This window comes from Gekko japonicus, unplaced genomic scaffold (genome assembly GCF_001447785.1).
Source record: "Gekko japonicus isolate JY-2015 unplaced genomic scaffold, Gekko_japonicus_V1.1 scaffold11, whole genome shotgun sequence".
NCBI classification, from domain to species: Eukaryota; Metazoa; Chordata; class Lepidosauria; order Squamata; family Gekkonidae; genus Gekko; species Gekko japonicus.
Window position 1 is genome coordinate 1056532 of NW_015166418.1, and position 17653 is coordinate 1074184.

General features: G+C 42.2%; 2 protein-coding genes across 6 annotated transcripts in view; both read right to left on the minus strand.

The window, feature by feature from the left end:
* The window catches only part of RAB33B (RAB33B, member RAS oncogene family), a 12638-nt gene extending 10764 nt beyond the window's left edge, over positions 1-1874 (minus strand). For 4 of the 5 annotated variants that reach the window (XR_001482535.1, XR_001482536.1, XM_015411615.1 and 1 more), the window contains exons 1-2: positions 1588-1874; positions 268-489 (exon numbers count right to left, since the gene is read on the minus strand). Coding sequence is in view for 3 of the 5 variants with exons in the window: in XM_015411615.1 (XP_015267101.1) it covers positions 268-489; positions 1588-1827 (462 nt within the window). In the remaining 2 variants the exon portion in view is untranslated. Of the gene's footprint in view, positions 1-29; positions 490-1587 lie in introns of those variants that run through there. The other variant, XM_015411614.1, reaches the window with a different exon arrangement.
* A 1662-nt stretch (positions 1875-3536) lies between these two features.
* The window catches only part of NAA15 (N(alpha)-acetyltransferase 15, NatA auxiliary subunit), a 57317-nt gene continuing 43200 nt past the window's right edge, over positions 3537-17653 (minus strand). Inside the window, exons 17-20 of the mRNA XM_015411611.1 lie at positions 9512-9610; positions 7284-7427; positions 5806-5903; positions 3537-5273 (exon numbers count right to left, since the gene is read on the minus strand). Of these exons, the coding sequence (XP_015267097.1) occupies positions 5073-5273; positions 5806-5903; positions 7284-7427; positions 9512-9610 (542 nt within the window). The 3' untranslated portion in view covers positions 3537-5072. The remainder of the gene's footprint in view (positions 5274-5805; positions 5904-7283; positions 7428-9511; positions 9611-17653) is intronic.

Here is a 17653-nt window from a genome sequence, read left to right on the forward strand (position 1 = left end):
TTAAAACACTTGCACTCTAGACAGGGTGATTAAAAATACTACAAGTTAACACCAACATGTCATGGTAGGTTTTGGTTCAGCTTCTAATTGTACTGTACTATGATTTGGTGGCTGATTAAGCATTAATGGTTTATGGCTCTTGAGCTTATGAGCCAGGGTCATAAATATGGCTTCTACATGATCATTGTCATCAGGATTTTTAGCAGATGTTTCAAAAAGTGGCATACTGTGAGTATCAGCAAATTTCTGTGCCATGTCCGTAGGTACCTGAATTGCACTTCTCAAATCACATTTATTTCCAACCAATATCCGCGGTATGTCATTGGTGAACAAATGTTGCTTGCACTCCTCGATCCACAATGGCAAACTATGAAAACTTGCAATGTTTGTCATATCATACACAAACACGACAGCATGTACGTTCCTATAATAGTGTTGAACCATGCTCTTCCTGAATCGCTCTTGCCCTGCTGTATCCCAGAGCTGGATCTAGAATGGTTCAAAGGGTCAGGGGTGGAGAAAAGAGAGAAAACACAAATAATTTCACTCATTGTGACATCAAGATACTGGCTCAGCTCTTTAGAATAAGATCTTTTCTATGGCCAAGAGTTTTGGTTACATGGGCATCTTTCAAAAAGCCTCTTAAGGGTGAACAGATGGCTTGCGTCCACCATTTTAATGTCTGAGGAAAAAAGATGTAAAATTAACATGAGATGTTAACAAAGGCTGCTGCACACTTTTGTAATGAACCTGTACCTCTTACTTCATCATACTGTTACCTCACCCTTCCTTTAAGGAACTTCAAAAAGTATTCATTTTTTCTCCCTTCCCCATTTTATCTTCAAATGGAAGGAGTGAAAAGTTCCGAAGTCACTTCATGGCTGAGCCAGGATTTGAACATGAATTCTCCATTTGTTACATAACTCAACCACATGGCATGCTTCCTCTAATACTTAGGTCTATAGCCCACAAAGCTAGTATATAAGAACTAATTGTATCAACAATATTACAGTTGATACACTTCTGGCTTGGTGGGAAGTCACTGAAGTCTTTAAAACCGCTCCCAAGCCTGAGATTGGGTTCTACAATTCAATAGGTACAGTTTAACTCTAGATTTTAAAAGATTAGGTAAAGCAACAAATCAGAGCAGCATTAAATGTACTTGATGTCGTTAGTGATACCTGGCGAGTAGAAGAAGATGAAGAAGAGAAGAGATTGGATTTATCCCCCGCCCTTCACTACCCAAAGGTGTCTCAGAGTGGTTTATAAACTCCTTTCCCTTCCCCTCCCCACAACAGACACCCTGTGAGGTAGGTGGGGCTGAGAGAGCTCTGACAGAAACTGCTCTTTTTCAAGGACAGCTCTTAAACAGAACTATGGCTTGCCCAAGGTCATCCAGCAGCTGCACGTGGAGGAGTGGGGGATCAAACCCGGTTCTCCCAGATTAAAACGCCTCATGGGACGCAACCGTGACAAGCTGCCCTCACGCCCCCATGGCGAGAGCTTGTTTTCGCCAGTGGCGGCCCCGCCTATGCGAGACAACCCGGCTTCTTCTGCCGAGTGCTTTTACGTTCAGCCTAACCGTACCTTAATTCGCTCCCCGTCGATGGCGACGGCGCGCTCGCGGAAATCCACCCCGATCGTGGCCTCGGTGCGCGTCGGGAAGCGGCCAGCGCAGAAGCGGAAAGTGAGGCATGTTTTGCCCACGTTCGAGTCGCCGATGACGATGATTTTGAAAATGCGGGAGCGCGGAGGGGGCAGCGTCCCGGGCTCTGTGCCGCTGGTCGACAAGCTCAGCTCCAGCGACGACTCCACCTCGGTCGCCATTGCCGGGCCCGGAGCTCCAGCACAGACAGCCGCACTACCCCCTTCCCCCCCCCCAATGCCCAGCCCCCCTCGGGCAGGTTGTACGCATGCGCACTCGCCGGCCAGCGGTCATGTGAGCCCCAGGCTTCGATAGGCGGAGGCCGCTGAGGAACCGCTTCCCTTGCCGCTTGAAGCTGTGGCGGGCGGGACTCAGGCAGGCACGTCGGAGGTTGCTCCTCCCCTTTCTTGGTAGGGACTAAGCTGATAAGCGGAGAGCGAAGTCAGGCCCCCCTGGCGGAAGCAGGGCGAGACGCGCGGACTCTGTCGGCAGCCGTAACGCGACCTCCCTCTGGGTGAGAGAAGGGGGAGGCCTCTGAGCACGAATCAGCCCGCCGTTAAGGATGGCCACTGAGGGCACGGTTTTAAAAAGACCGCATTCACTTTTCTCTGCTTGCGGTGACCTGCCGTATTCCTTGTTTGCCCTATTCTGGGCCTGGCTAGGCTACGGGCAGACATTTGTGTGTGTGCGTTCCAGCCGGTACCCGTGTTAGTCTGTTGTAGCGAAACAAAAGTTCAGCGGCATGGTAAAGAGTGATAACCCAGGAAAGCTTTCCGGAAGCCTGTGCACGGAAGACAATACGAATATAAACATAACAGGCCCCTCTAGAGCAGCAGCCATTCTGGGCTGAGCGGCTCCCCCTCCCCCTGGGTCAACTGATTTATTCTCTACCCCTTTCTCGTGGTCTTGGGACTTTCAACAACCAGAAGACCAACGGAACAAGAAGTTCTCCCCAAACTCAAAGCTAGAAGTGCAAATCAGTTTCATCGTAAATTGAACATACCTTGCCTAAATGGGTGGTTGTTTATACACAACCCCCCTCCCAAGCTAGTTCACTTATAGGGATGCTTAGAGCTTTTATAGTCCTGCAAGCATCAAAAGCAGGCCAGTATAAAGTGAGCTTGGAAAATACTTAACTTTCATTTACATGTACCATGTGAATTTAATTACTTTGTGTATGCAGGCTTATGGCAAGAACAGTGCTATGATGGTTTATGGGAGCACTAGTTCCTTGCTCAGCTTCCCTTGCCTTCTACAATTGTACTCAAATATTATCATGCAAATGCTAAATAGACAAAGCTGAGATGTGTAATTCGGAACTTCTCCGAATTCCCTATCTGCAATTACAAAAACAACAACAGCAGCCAAGATTGAAAAGTCATACAGAACAGAGCCCTCAAGCTATCGACTATCTCTGAACAGGAGGAAAAGGAATATGAGAGACCTATATTAGCCACCCATACCTACACTTCAGCAGCGCTCACAAATAATATAGCTTTTTATCGACAATGACAAGGCTGTAGCAGCATGGTTTCTATATATACATCTTGTCATCTGCACTAGTAGTTTATGGATGATGGCTGTAACCAACTCCAAGTTTTACAGATGGACAGCCTGAGATCCTTGCAGACTAGGCATGATTTCCCTTTTAAATTAGTGGTTTACACAGTATTTTTTCACTTGAGAACTTACTTAAATACTGGCCCATGAACAGAGTGATTAACATAAGATTATGACAAAACTAATGTTGTTCATTAGTATCCATTTGCACAAACAGTATATTTATAGATAATGAATGAGGAATCCATACTTTTCTTATCACAGAAAGAGTAATGATCTCCCTTAAAGGAATGCACAACAATGAAAACCACCAAAATGTCAACGGTCAAATTTTGACAACTGGCAACAATTCAGATATTTTCCTGCTAAATATTAGGCTTCCAGTCTGAAGTTTTCTAGTCTATGTAAGTTCTCATTTAATTCACTCTCCTCCAAAACCACACCCTTTGCCAACGTGTAAGCTACTATTCACAGCAGCAGCCACTGGTTAAGATTTATTGGGGAAGAAGGGTGGAAGAGAGTAGTGTCTCCAAGCACTGTTGCATTATGCATTGTGGGATTTCACCAACACTAATATACTCCTACACATTACATTGGTCTTGCCCTACTACTATTTATCTAACAGCAGCTTTCAAATTCTCCAGGCACACAACTCTCTTTCAAAACATTTTATTGCATTATATTTGGTACCTTATGTTTGACAAAGGAAATTACATCTGTAACTGCAGGAATAAGAAGCTGGTCTGTTATTGAAAAAAAATCTTGGGCCCGTTAAAAGTTACAAAGTCATGGGCTTGCCTGAAACAACTGAGCAAGAAATATATTCTTAGAAATGTAGGGCTTCAAGTATTACAAACCTGTGACACTGTGGAAAAGTTCCAGAGGTATCTAAACTGCAGCACTTTTTTCTGCATAACGTGAACAAGGCCTGCTGAGGTTTTAAACAATTAGTCTCTTGATCGGTCAGAAGTTGGTAGTCAGGAGTTCTGCTCTTTGAAATTTCAAGCCATAGTTATGTTCATTTATATTTCCACTGTACGTGAAATATACATGCTGTCTTTCTAATGAGTTGGTGCCACATCACAGTGCATAATTTCATTTGGTTCTTGCACGACAGTTTTAACAAGTTTAGCCAATCAATGCCGTCAATACTTGTCTCCAAAGTAAGCAGCTGAGTTCTTTTCAAATTGTTAATTAAAACAAAGAATGTTCTAACCAGTTCCTTCATTTAAAAACTGTGGTGCAAGAACACCAAACTGATCACGTGCAGTGAATTTCGGAGACACAACAAGCTTATTGAACACCTTATGTTTCGTTATTTTGCTTCATATCTTATGTCCCAGTCTCTACAACAATATTGTATGCGTGTTGCAGGTTTGTCTGCAAACAGTGATTCACATCGCATACTTCCAAAGGGTAGAATCATCTTGATATCAAATCAGTCAGATGCTAAAGCCCCAACAACTCTTTGTGCTCAGTGAAAGGATCCAGTGCTAAAACAGCAGTTCTGCTGTCCGAGATAGTCATCTCAACAAGACAAATTTAAAGTAATATTTATGCCACACACCTGCTCCCATGGGTGTTAAGCCTTCAGATTCCATATAAATTAGTTTAAAAACGGGGCATGTAGATAAAGGATACTTTTCAATTTTAGCAGTGCTTAGTTTTTCTTTAACTGAGCCACCTATATCCAGTAATACGTTACTTTATATTATATACTTCGTCAGCAGGATAAAAAAGTAAAACTTTGAAGGCAACCATTTTTACTTCTCCATTCTCTGTGTACGGTAGAACAATTCAGCAGGTGCGTGACAAAAATATTATATACCAGATACGGTCCAAAAATTATTCCACTCTTTTTAAAAGTTCATATTTCATTGGCCAGTTCTTCGGTCTCTGCAGATATATCTCCATTAACTGTGATCTTCATATCCTCTTCATATCCAGGGGGCATAAAAGCCAACGCGTAAGGGAAAAGCTTATGACAATTTGCTCTGTATGCTTCAGCTGCTTCTTTACAGTCTCCAAGGCTACCATCATTCAATGCTTCCAATACCTCCATACAAGTCTAAAAAGCGAGGAAAAGAGTGTCAAACCTTTTAGGGGCTTGTCTATATCAATAATGCACATTAACACTGATGGAAAATGTTGCCATGACCTGGATAGCTCAGGCAAGCCTGAACTTGTCAGATCTTGGAAGCTAAACAGGCCTGATCGTGGCAAAAATTGGAAGAGAGACTTTCCAAGGAATACCAGAGCTCAGGAGGCAGAGGCAGGCTATCAAGCCACCTCTCTGAAAAATGTCTAAGGCCTAGTAGGGGTCACCAGAAGTCACCATGACTTCCAGGCATGCAAGCACACATGCACACAAAAATAAAACAAAAAACACTAATGGAAAACTTTATAGCTAGCATGATTTTTTTTAAGGTTTCATTACTGTAAACATCTGTTATAACATTATTTGAGTAACATTATTAACTGTAGTGTGCATACACGTTTGTAATATGGGATCTCTAGAAAATAGAATACTCCCATAGCAGTTTTTAGAAAAGAGATAAGAGCAAAGAGAATAAAGAATTTTGCATATCAATAAAATTTACCTGAAGCTTTCTGTTCATAAGAGATTCATCAAGGCAGGTTGCCAATTCCACAGCTCTTTTCTGGCTAGCAGGATCCAAATAATACACCATTTTGGCAGCTACGAGAAAGGGGGGGGCACACACACACACAGCTCCATTCAGTTTATCATATAACTGGAACAATGTCAATCCCCCCCCCAAAAAAGTATTTCCGTCTTAAATCCCTGGAGTTGCAGGACCTCTGTGGAAGAAGCCACACAAGTCATGGTGGTTGCAGCAAAGAGGGAAAAATGCAAGCAGAGGTCAATGAATGGAAGATGTGGCAATTTTGCATGATTCCTCTCCTTCCTTTGGTTCCATGACTCATGTGGCCTCTCTCTACTGTATCATCTTTCCGCTCATCAAAAAGGTCTAGTTAGGGAAAGAGGAAAACAGAGAACATCTGTACATATTGTGCAAGAGGCTGGTTGGACTTGATCCAATACAATTTGTTTTAATAGAACTAAAAGGATAGGTGCAATTCTAAGGCTGAAATTCCACACTGTTTCAGACACAAGTTTGGTAGTTGCTTGCTACAGATGCTGTTCTCAGTAATCAGTGTGTTTACACAGCTATCAAGGTATTCCAATAGCTTTATCTACCTCATTGTCTTCAGGATACTTTTGTTGACCAAATGAGGTAAAGCCAATGCTTCCACGAACTGTGCTCATCTGGAGGAAGGATTAGGATTTTTACTACCTTCACCCAGCAGGACCATGATATCTGGTGCCAAAGATTAGTGAATCTTCCAAAATATTGTGTCATGTAGCACACAGGATATCAACTACCCTCTCCTCTACTCTTGCAATGGGGGAGGGGGATTTTACCAATTGTATTTTCTTGATAAGCGCCCCCCCCCCCCCCGGTCACTCTGTTCTGGGAAGGCCCAAACCCTCAGCTGCAGCTCTCTGGTGAGAGGGAATTCTATTAATACACTCCATTTGCAGAAGCACTACACCGACTCCTATGACAGCTGTGAAACTGACCTCTGCATGCCTCTTTTAGGTCCTTGGTACAGGTACTCTATTATCCCCACCCCCCATTATTACAAACTTTCTGTTGGATCCAACCCCAACAAGTACTGATTCAGTACTTTTGCTAAGGATGACAATAGTCATGCCATATCACTTCTAAGATACAAATAATCAGCAGTTGCATATGATGGATCAAATGCTTGAATGTATCGAGAAATCAATAATTTTATGTTTGGAGGCCTGTGGGAACCAAAAAGTAGGTCATACAAACATTTGGTCCCTCACCCACAGTCTGAAGTGGTACCATCCAAGCAATAATCACATGAGGCTGATCATGTGGCTTGGATCTAACATTCCTCTTGCACCCTTTGAAAGTAGTATAGGCTAGTGTGTTTAAATTAATAAAAAGTGTATGTAGGACCGAAACTGCTACATTACCAGAGAACAACAAAAAATTCTTGAGGCAATACAGAGGAAATTACATACCAGATAACCTGTGTGGTAATGAATCATAGTTCTGTTTAAGAAAAGTTTCATTGAAGTTCTTTGGATTAGTTGCTCCAAAAAGCCGATTCATTTCTTGATTCAACACTGTTCTGACTGCTTCTGGTAGATCTTTGCTTTCAGAAACTATAGCATTAAAAACAGTTAACTATTTCAGGTTGTTTTTGGTTTAATACAGTGGGCAATTACAATTACTTCTATTAAATTAAAGCCACTACCTAGTCTTTACTGTACATTAGTTAAAATTTGTTTTGTACATTTATGGCAAATCATTACAGATATTGATGTATTTTCTATGGCTATGTTTCATTTACCTAAAAAATCAATACTATTTTTCCATATAAAATCAAAATATGCCAATTTATCAGTGTAATTTTAGTTAAGGATACTATTTATTGATGAATACAAGAGTCTTTCCAAAGGACAGTCTTACACAAGGTAGGAGCTGGGGAGAACCTGATGTAGTTAGGCTCAGTGATGGGCACAAACCAAACCACGAAGCTAAATTCATCACAAATTTTGCTCTGTTTGTGGTTCGCTAATCAAAGTTCCTTCCATGAACTTTTAAAGCAGGTCACAGTGGTTCGTGGATAGAGCAGAAAGCAAGGGTTTAAAAGGGACTCCAAATCCCTTTAAACCCCTACTTTTTGTTCCCTGCGAAAGCTGCAAAAATAATGGAGCAGCGGGGAGTGCCTTCCCACTGCTCAGCTATTTTTTGGAGTGTCCTTGTGCAGTCCCATTAAAGTGACTGCACAAGAAAGCCTGAAACAGGTTGCTACCAACGGCTCAGCTGTGTTTTGGGCTTTCTGCAAACACCATTTAAAAGGGCTGGTCCCTTTCAATGGGGTTTGCGTGGCTACGAACTGGTTCGGTCTGTGAATGAACCTCCCTGTTCGGGGTTCAGTTGGTGGTTCAGCCACAAACCAACACAAACCACATTTTCCCTGTTTGTGCCCATCTCTTGTTAGGACTGTTCGTATGTATACATGATTTAGCATGGAAATTGGGACAGAATTAGGCTACGAAAGAATGAACGTCTGCAAAAATCTCCAAGTATGCAACCTCTGCTTCATATTAAGAATCAAGACACATTGGTACCAGAGCCTTCCAACAGTCTATCTACATGATTCTAAGGATACCACATTGATTCCATCCCAGCCCTAACATTTTTTCCTTTCTAACTTGGTAATTCCTATACTTAATTGAAGTACGCCAGTTCTGCAAAATCTTAAGTACTGTATAATTAAGGAAAAGCACCACCCCCACTGTCACATTTATATAGAAGTCAGATAAAAAGGTAAAGGTAAAGGTTCCCTTGCTCGAAAGCCAGTCGAATCCGACTCTAGGGTTGCGGTGCTCATCTCCGTTTCAAAGCCGAAGAGCCAGCGCTGTCTGAAGACGTTTCCGTGGTCATGTGGCCGGCATGACTAAACACCAAGGCACACGGAACGCTGTTACCTTCCCACCGAAGTGGTACCTATTTATCTACTTGCAATTTCTTGCTTTCGAACTGCTAGGTTGGCAGGAGCTGGAACTAGAGACAGGAGCTCACCCCGTCTTGCGGCACCTGGGTCTCAAACTTCTGAAAAACTGACCTTCCACAGCCTGCAGTTCAGCGTCTTAACCACTTGAGCCACCGCAGTCAGATAGCATGGCATATATTTCATTACTTTATATCCTGATATCCTTGACAAACTATTTAAAACTTTCAGAGTGTTATTAAATCTGAAGTGTGCAAGGGAGGAAGAAAAGAGTATAAAGGAAGCAAGGACTTGCAGCGGCTCTCAAGGGTCCAGACAGAGGCCTTTCTCACCACCTACTATCTGATTCTTTTAAGCAGAGAAGCCCAGGATTAAGAAGTTTGCTTGTAGCACATGGAGCTCACAGGTTGGATCCAGACAAATGTTTCTGTAGGTGCAAGGATTTCTACCCGTGAAGTATGATTTTCCACCTCCCCTCTACCATAGCAGCCTGAACCCCAACCCCCAATTCTTTTCTTGTCAGAGGGGGGACTGCGGGCAGAAATCCTGGTGCTTGCAGAAATGTTTCAACTTGATCCAAGCACAGCATAGGATAATCTTATGACTATTTTTAAAAGAAAAATATGTATTACATATTGAGTAAAATGTTCAGAATTATCAATTACAACAGATTACTACATGTAACAGCTTCTAGAATCATCTTGGCCAGGTTACAGGTTGGATTCATACCACTGCTGAAGAGGTGAATCATACACTCGTGAAGCCATGGATGACTGGGGTCAATAGCAAATGCTCTCTTCACAGACTGCAGCATAAGAAGAAATTTTTCTGTTGGAAACAAATAATTTGGCACTGAATTACAAGTATTCTTACTTTCTTGAGCACTTACATTCAGCAGAAAACTCAACTATGCTTTAATATCACAGTGCAAATAAAGTTTGAAAGAATGAATAGAACAAGTGGGTGACCCATGAGAAATCAAAGGGACTACACTACAGATATGAAAGCATAGATGTGAAGGTCCAGAAAAAACACACACAGAAAACTGGAAATTTGGGGGAATTCTGAAAAAAACCCTCATATGAAATATTTTTTTAAAAAAAATGAATGAAATTATTTTAAAGACAAGGTGGACATGCTGTAGACATATACAGCTCTTAAATCCAAGATGCATTTCTACACCTAGGATACAGAATCTTCATGAAGGAACGAAGCAGGGCTTCCATTGCCTCTCAACAGTTCTATGCCTTCTGTTGTCCTTTTGACCTGATATGGTTGACCTTTTCACGTCTCTCTCAAACCAGTGTGACACATTTACCTAAGTAGCTTATTGCTCTACACTTGCCGGATGGAGAAAAAAGATCAGAAGGAGGTGAGGCAGAAACTCAGAGGAAAACTGAAGTTTCACTGAAAACTCAGATCTCTAACCTGATAGCAAAAATTAAAGGACATGTGCTAAGATAGCAGTTTTTTGTCAAGTACTGGGCATATTTGCTATTCTGCAATCATAAAACTAAGGCATTTATAACTTTTATAAGAATTATAAATTCCTTAAATATGTCAAAGACTGCAATTTTGTATGCTAAGTTATAAATTATGCATTTTATGTTTTTAAACAGTAAAATATGTTTATGTTTGATAGGACAGTAAGTACTGCATATATTTCAGTTTCCCCCCATATTTCTATCCCCCTCCCAAGTCCTCTCCCCCCTTGGTTTCAAAAGTTCCAGAAGTTTTACATTGGTATGTAAGAGACTATTTTGGCTTCTGCTTTCAAATGGGTTTTAAATATTACAATTCAAACTGGAACCACCATTTTTCCTAAGCATGCTGGCACTGTTGTTTAGTTTGGGTAGACTTAAGTATAGAAGTAAGTACAAGTAAGTACAGAGATGCAAACCTCATGACACATAAACCGATGTCTCTACACTAATGCGCAGAGTACGGGAAACAAGGTGGAAAAACTTGAAGTCCTAATACAGGAAGGGGACTATGACCTAATAGGCATTACTGAAACTTATTGGGATGACACTAACAATTGGAACATTAGGATTGAGGGGTACAACTTGTTTAAAAGGGACAGACAAATAAGGAAGGGGGGAGGAGTAGCATTATATGTAAAGGAGAAAATACATGAATCTGAGCATGGAAGTTCAGTTGAGAGTCTATGGATAAAAATAAAAGAAGAAATAATAGTGATATTATGGTGGGGGTCTGCTATAGACCACCAAGCCAGGCAGAGGACTTGGATGAGACACTCCTAGAACAGATTAAAAGATCCTCAAAGAGACGGGACACGATGGTCATCGGTGATTTTAATTATCTGGCTATCTTCTGGAAGTCCAACTCTGCTAAAAATGAAAGGTCAAATAAATTCCTGACAAATTCATTTTCCAGAAAGTGGAAAGGGAAACAAGAGGAAGGGAAGACCTGGTTGACAAGATGAAAGTAGTGGGCACCCTGGGTAGTATTGACCATATAATTTTGGAATTTACAGTCTTGGGGAAGGGAAAAGATGTCAGACATATAGGTTGGACTTCAGGAAAGCAAATTTTAACAAACTTAAAGCTATGCTGGGTAGAATCCCATGGTCAGAAATACTTAAGGAGAAGGGAGTTAAGTGGGGAGTTAAGTAAATAGTTAAGCTGCGGTGGCTCAAGTGGTTAAGACGCTGAACTGCAGGCTGTGGAAAGTTAGTAGTTCAGAAGTTCGAGACCTGGGTGCCGCATGATGGAGTGAGCTCCCATCTCTAGTTCCAGCTCTTGCCAACCTAGCAGTTCAAAAGCAAGAAATTGCAAGTAGATAAATAGGTACCACTTCGGTGGGAAGGTAACAGCATTCCGTGTGCCTTGGTGTTTAGTCATGCCGGCCACACAACCACGGAAACATCTTCGGATAGCGCTGGCTCTTCGGCTTTGAAACGGAGATGAGCACCACAACCCTAGAGTCGGATTCGACTGGCTTTCGAGCAAGGGAACCTTTACCTTTACTTTAAGTAAATACTTAAGTGGGGCCCTTGGATGACCAAGGGGTAAAAGGAGTACTGAAGGATGATAGGGAAATGGCTGAGAAGCTAAATGCATTTTTTGCCTCTGTCTTCACTGTGGAAGATGAGAGCTAATGTCACTCCCATCTTTAAAAAGGGTTCCAGAGGAGATCCGGGAAATTACAGGCCAGTCAGTCTGACGTCGATACCGGGTAAATTGGTGGAAACCATTATTAAGGAAAGAATTAGTAGGCACATAGATGAACAAAACCTATTGAGGCAGACTCAGCACGGTTTCTGTAAGGGAAGATCTTGTCTCACTAACCTGTTAGTGTTCTTTGAGGGGGTGAACAAACATGTGGACAAGGGGGATCCAATAGATATTATTTACCTTGACTTCCAGAAAGCTTTTGATAAAGTTCCTCATCAAAGGCTCCTAAGTAAGCTCAAAAATCATGGGATAGAAGGACAAGTCCTTTTATGGATCAAAAACTGGCTAATTAATAGAAAACAGAGAGTGAGTATAAATGGGCAGTTCTCCCAGTGGAGGGGTGTAAGCAGTGGGGTACCACAGGGATCAGTACTTGGTCCACTGCTTTTTAACTTGTTCATTAATGATTTGGAGATGGGAGTAAGCAGTGAAGTGGCTAAATTTGCGGATGATACAAAGTTGTTCGGGGTGGTGAAAACCAGTGAGGATTGTGAGGCACTCCAAGGGGATCTGTCAAGGATGGGCGAGTGGGCGTCAACATGGCAAATGGGGTTCAATGTGGCCAAGTGCAAGGTGATGCACATTGGAGCCAAAAATCCTAAATATAAATACACATTGATGGGGTCTGAACTGGCAGAGACTGATCAAGAGAGAGATCTTGGAGTTGTAGTAGATGTCGAGACAGTGTGTGACTGCAATAAAGAAGGCCAATGCTATGCTGGGGATTATTAGGAAGGGTATTGAAAACAGATCAGCCAATATCATAATGCCGCTATATAAATCAATGGTGCGACCTCATTTGGAATACTGTGTGCAGTTCTGGTCACCACACCTTAAAAAGGATATTATAGCTTTGGAAAAAGTGCAGAAAAGGGCAACTCGAATGATAAAAGGGTTGGAACACTTTCCCTATGAGGAAAGGTTAAAGCGCTTAGGGCTCTTTCGCTTGGAGAAACGATAACTGAGGGGAGATATGATTGAGGTTTATAAGATTATGCATGGGAAAGAGCAGGTAGAGAAAGAGGTACTTTTCTCCCTTTCTCGCAATACAAGAACTCGTGGGCACTCCATGAAATTGCTGAGCGGTCGGGTTAGAACGGATAAAAGGAAGTACTTCTTCACCCAAAGAGTGATTAACACATGGAATTCACTGCCACAGGAAGTGGCGGCAGCTATAAGCATGGACGGCTTCAAAAGGGAATTAGATAAGCATATGGAGCAGAGGTCCATCAGTGGCTATTAGCCACAAGGTATAGATAGGGGCTCTGGGGCAAGTGATGCTCTGTCTTCTTGGTGCTTGGGGGGATCAACAGTGGGATGGCTTCTAATATCCAGGCCCCACTGGTGGACCTCCTGATGGCACTGGTATTTCTGGCCACTGTGTGATACAGAGTGTTGGACTGGATGGGCCTTTGGCCTGATCCAACATTGGCGTCTCTTATGTTATTATGTAGTTCAAGAGGGGTGGGAGTTTCTCAAAAGAAAAATACTGAAGGCACAATCACAAACGATCCCTATGAGAAGGAAAAATGGGAGGAGCCTAAAGAAGCCAATGTGGCTCCATAAAAAACTTTCTAAAGATTTGAGAAATAAAAAAGACTGTTTTAGGAAATGGAAGGAGGGCCTTATAACTAAGGATGAATATAAACCAATAACCAGTGCTCGTAGGGAGCTAAAGCTCAGTATCAGTTTAGGCTAGCAAGAGGTGCTAAAAACAACAAAAAAGGGTTCTTTTGTTATATTCAAAGTAAGAAAAATCAAGAACATGGTAGGCCCACTGTGGGGACAGGAAAGTGAAATTGTAACAGGTGATGAAGAGAGGGCAGAAAAGCAGGTTGCTTACCAGTAACTGGTGATCTTCGAGTGGTCATCTGTGCATTCACACCCATGGGATCTAGTGCGCATGCGCTGGATCGATCGGTGCTGTAGCAAGCTCTTTTAACGGTGGGGGGACTGCGCGGCGACGGGCGGAGCGCGGCTTCTGTCCATGCCGCCCAACCCGATAACGGACCTTTCCAAGTCTCCCAGCGGCCGGGAGAATTTGGCCAGCCCTCTGGCGGAAGGGCTGGAGTAAGGGGCGTCTTTTTTGGGGGGGCCCCGCACTTGGCAAAGCGGGTGTGTGTGTCCAGAAACAGCCCCGATACAAGACCGTTGGAGGGGGAAGAACATGGCCGCCGCCATCTTCGGACTAGCCGCAACCTTCCGGACTTTTTAAATAAAAGAAAGCTTCGACGAGGAAATTAACGCAACGACAAGATAGAAGAAACCTGAAGTGTGAGTAAAATCTTTGTTTGGAGGAGCGCTAAATCCCCAAAGAGAAAGTGTCCAAGCAGGAGAGTAGAAGTGGCTGGGAGAAATAAAGGACTCAAACTATATATCGTTCTGTGAGGTGGGGAAAAGACAAGCGTTGGAGTGTGTGCTGTTTGACGGACTTGTATTGTTGGCAAAGACAGATTTAAAAAGGGAAAAGAGAGAAAAGCAGTTGGTGGAAGGTTGTATGAAATACAAGGAACAATCTGTTGGAAATATAATTAGAAGGATATGCAGAACGTGTCGGATATGGCGGAAGTGATAGAAGTGGAGCAGGAAGCCGATGAAAATGATGCGGTGGCTGAGTTATCTATCGAACAATTTTTGAATATTTTGAGGGTGACAATTCAAAGAGAATGTAAAGAGACATGTGAGAAAATAGTGGATAAGCTGGAGAATGTACAGATAGAGTTTGGAAAGACGGAGAAAGCAGAATGGCCCGATTTGAAGGAGACAACAGAGGAGCGACAAAGGGAGGAAGGTGCTGTCATTAAAGAAAAAGAACTGGAGTCTATGCAGGAGAGGGAACATGGGTTAATTGGGAGAACTGGAAAGAATTCAAAGGGAAAAGAACTGGCATGTGTTAAAATAGGACTATCTAACTATAATAATAAAGGGAAGAAGAATGAAAGAGAAGGAGCAAGGAGGATTATGAGAAAGAAAAGAAGGACTTGGAAATTTAAAGAGAACTGTAAAAGAAGGAAAATGGAATGGTTGAACAAAGACAAGGAGAAAGTGGGGAAGTTAAGAAGACACAAAGATCGAAGGCATCTAGAGAAGCTGAAGCAGAAAAGTAGAATGTTGATGTGTAAAAGAAAGATTAAGCTTTTGAACAGGATAGAAGGAAATGTGTACACTTAGGATAGGATCAGATGGAATAATGACCAGGATGTTTAATAATTAACTTTGTATAATGTATAATGCTATGCCCGTATTCCAGGTGGGGAATGTTAGTCTAGATAATGATTCAATGTGCTATAGGACAGCTTAATTTAGAGTGTTAGTAATTTAATAATGGGAGTGATAATATTTGAGGTAATGTAAGCAGAAGAATAAAAAAGATTAACTTGGATAAGATAAATGTAATGCTTGAAGGATTTATGAGTGGGTGAAATAATGAATTAGTATAAGGGATGTCTTTATTTATGTGTTGTTGTTTTTAGTTATTCTAAGTTTTGGAATTATTAGAAAATTATGAAGATAAATTTAATCATTTAATGTGATATGGGGTATTAATTGGATTTTTAATAAAAATGAATTGTTTGGAGGGGTTATGAATTGGGAAGTTAGGAGGTAAATTTTAAAATAATTTATAAAAAGTTTAATGGATGTTATTTATTCAATCTTGTATATATTTATTTATTGTGTATGGTGATAATGGGAAGTTTAGTAGTGAGAATAGCATGACTGAATCAGAATAGATAGGTAACTAGATGGTTGAAGTAATATCAAAGATAGCTTACTGCGGAAAGGTGTGGCTAATACATAGGATATAAAGAGAGAATGGAAAACTGAGGAAAAGTAAAAAATAGAGTAATAAATAATAAAAATAATAAAAATTAAAAACAAATAAATTTGATCTTAAACCCTGTTCTGCATACTGAAAATAAATGTCTACAGAATACTAATAAGTCTTAATATTGCCAATATGAACTCATAGGTTGTTTGAGGCAGTATATTACTCCAAAGGAAGGTTGAAAGATAAATTTCTTGTCGGTCTGTTTATTTGTTTGTACTCAATACAGATGGAACAAGAAGGAGAATATTAATAAGACAGTCATGTATCTATTTGGTAACATGGTAGTTATGTCTGTGTTGCTGGAAAGAGAAAATGAATTGAAAAATGTATTTGTATTCTTGTTGACTTGTATGAATGTATGATACAGGCTTATGTTGTAAAAAACTAATAAATATATTGTTAAAAAAAAGAAAGAAAGAAAGGAACTGGCGGGATGTCCACGCCCACCCCTCTGGGCATGCGCGGTTGGGTTCCTGTGCATGTCCAAGGGACTGGGTGCGAAAATCCATTAAAAGAGTTTGCTACAGCACCGATCGATCCAGCGTGTGCGCACTAGATCCCATGGGTGTGAAGCACAGAGACCACGTCGAAGATCTGCTCAATTCCCACTCTTCCTCAGTCTTCTCTTGTGAGGGAAATGGTGCTCAACATGGCAAAAACAGAATACATGATGAGGGAAGAGAGTTGTAGCCTATGATCAGCATAGGAGTAGTACATAAACACCTAGTTTCTTTAGATGAAACTAAGTCCACAGGGCCAGGTGAATTGCATCCAAGGGTACTAAAAGATGTAATTTCTGAGCCTCTGTCCATTATTTTTGAGAATTCTTGGAGAACAGGTGAGGTGCCAGAAGACTGGAGGTGGATAAGTGTTGTCCCCATCTTCAAGAAGGGGAAAAAGGAGGATCCGGGTAACTACCAACCTGTCAGCTTGACATCTATACCTAACAGTCAGTCCTTGATCATTTAGGGAGTGGTGGCGCAGGCGATTAAACGCCTGCTACAGCTGTTCGAAACCCACCGCAGCCAGGGTGAGTGCCTGGCCCTAGTCCCAGCTCCCGCCCACCCAGTGGTTCAAAAGCAAAAATAACATCGAAAAAAGCAAGTAGATAAATGGGTACCTGCCCTAGGTGGCAGGGGGCACTTTCCCCGTTGTGGGGTCTGATGGAGCATCGGCGGTGAGCGGCGACGGCAGAATGACGAGCGGCGGTGGCGATGAGTGCAGTGGTGATGAGTGGCGGCAAGGAGGCATAACACCAGCGGTGGATCGGACGTCGGCGGAAGGCGGAGCCAGAAGATGCAAAGGACGTAGAGGCGCAGGCACAGCAGAGCCAAAATGGACAGAGCCGAAGCCGCGCTGACGCGAACCGCGCACCAGATGGGCCTGCCAAATACAGCCGACGCCGAAGACCACCGGAAGGGGAAGAAGAGGAGCCAAAACCCGAAAGCCGAGCCGACAATAAGCCTTACCGGGAAAAGAAGAACAGCAAGTCCCTCCACGGGGTGCTGGTAGGGCAGTCCCCACCCCTGACTATATGTGGCCATAGATAGGGATAAAGAGTAACTGTAAGTCGCTCAGAGACCCCTTGGGGGGTTCGACTGGGATACAAGCTGAAAGTATAAATAAATAAGAGCCAGCATGGGTTTCTCAAAAACAAGTCATGTCACCTTGCTGGATCAGGGGAATCCTGTAGACATAGTTCATCTTGATTTCAGCAAGGTTTTTATAAGTTTCCACATACTTTACTGTTAGGTGGATGTGTATCTGGTTGATGACTGAGAGGTGATACGATAACCATCTTCAAGTACTTGAAGGGCTGTCATACAGAGAGGATGGTACGGAGTT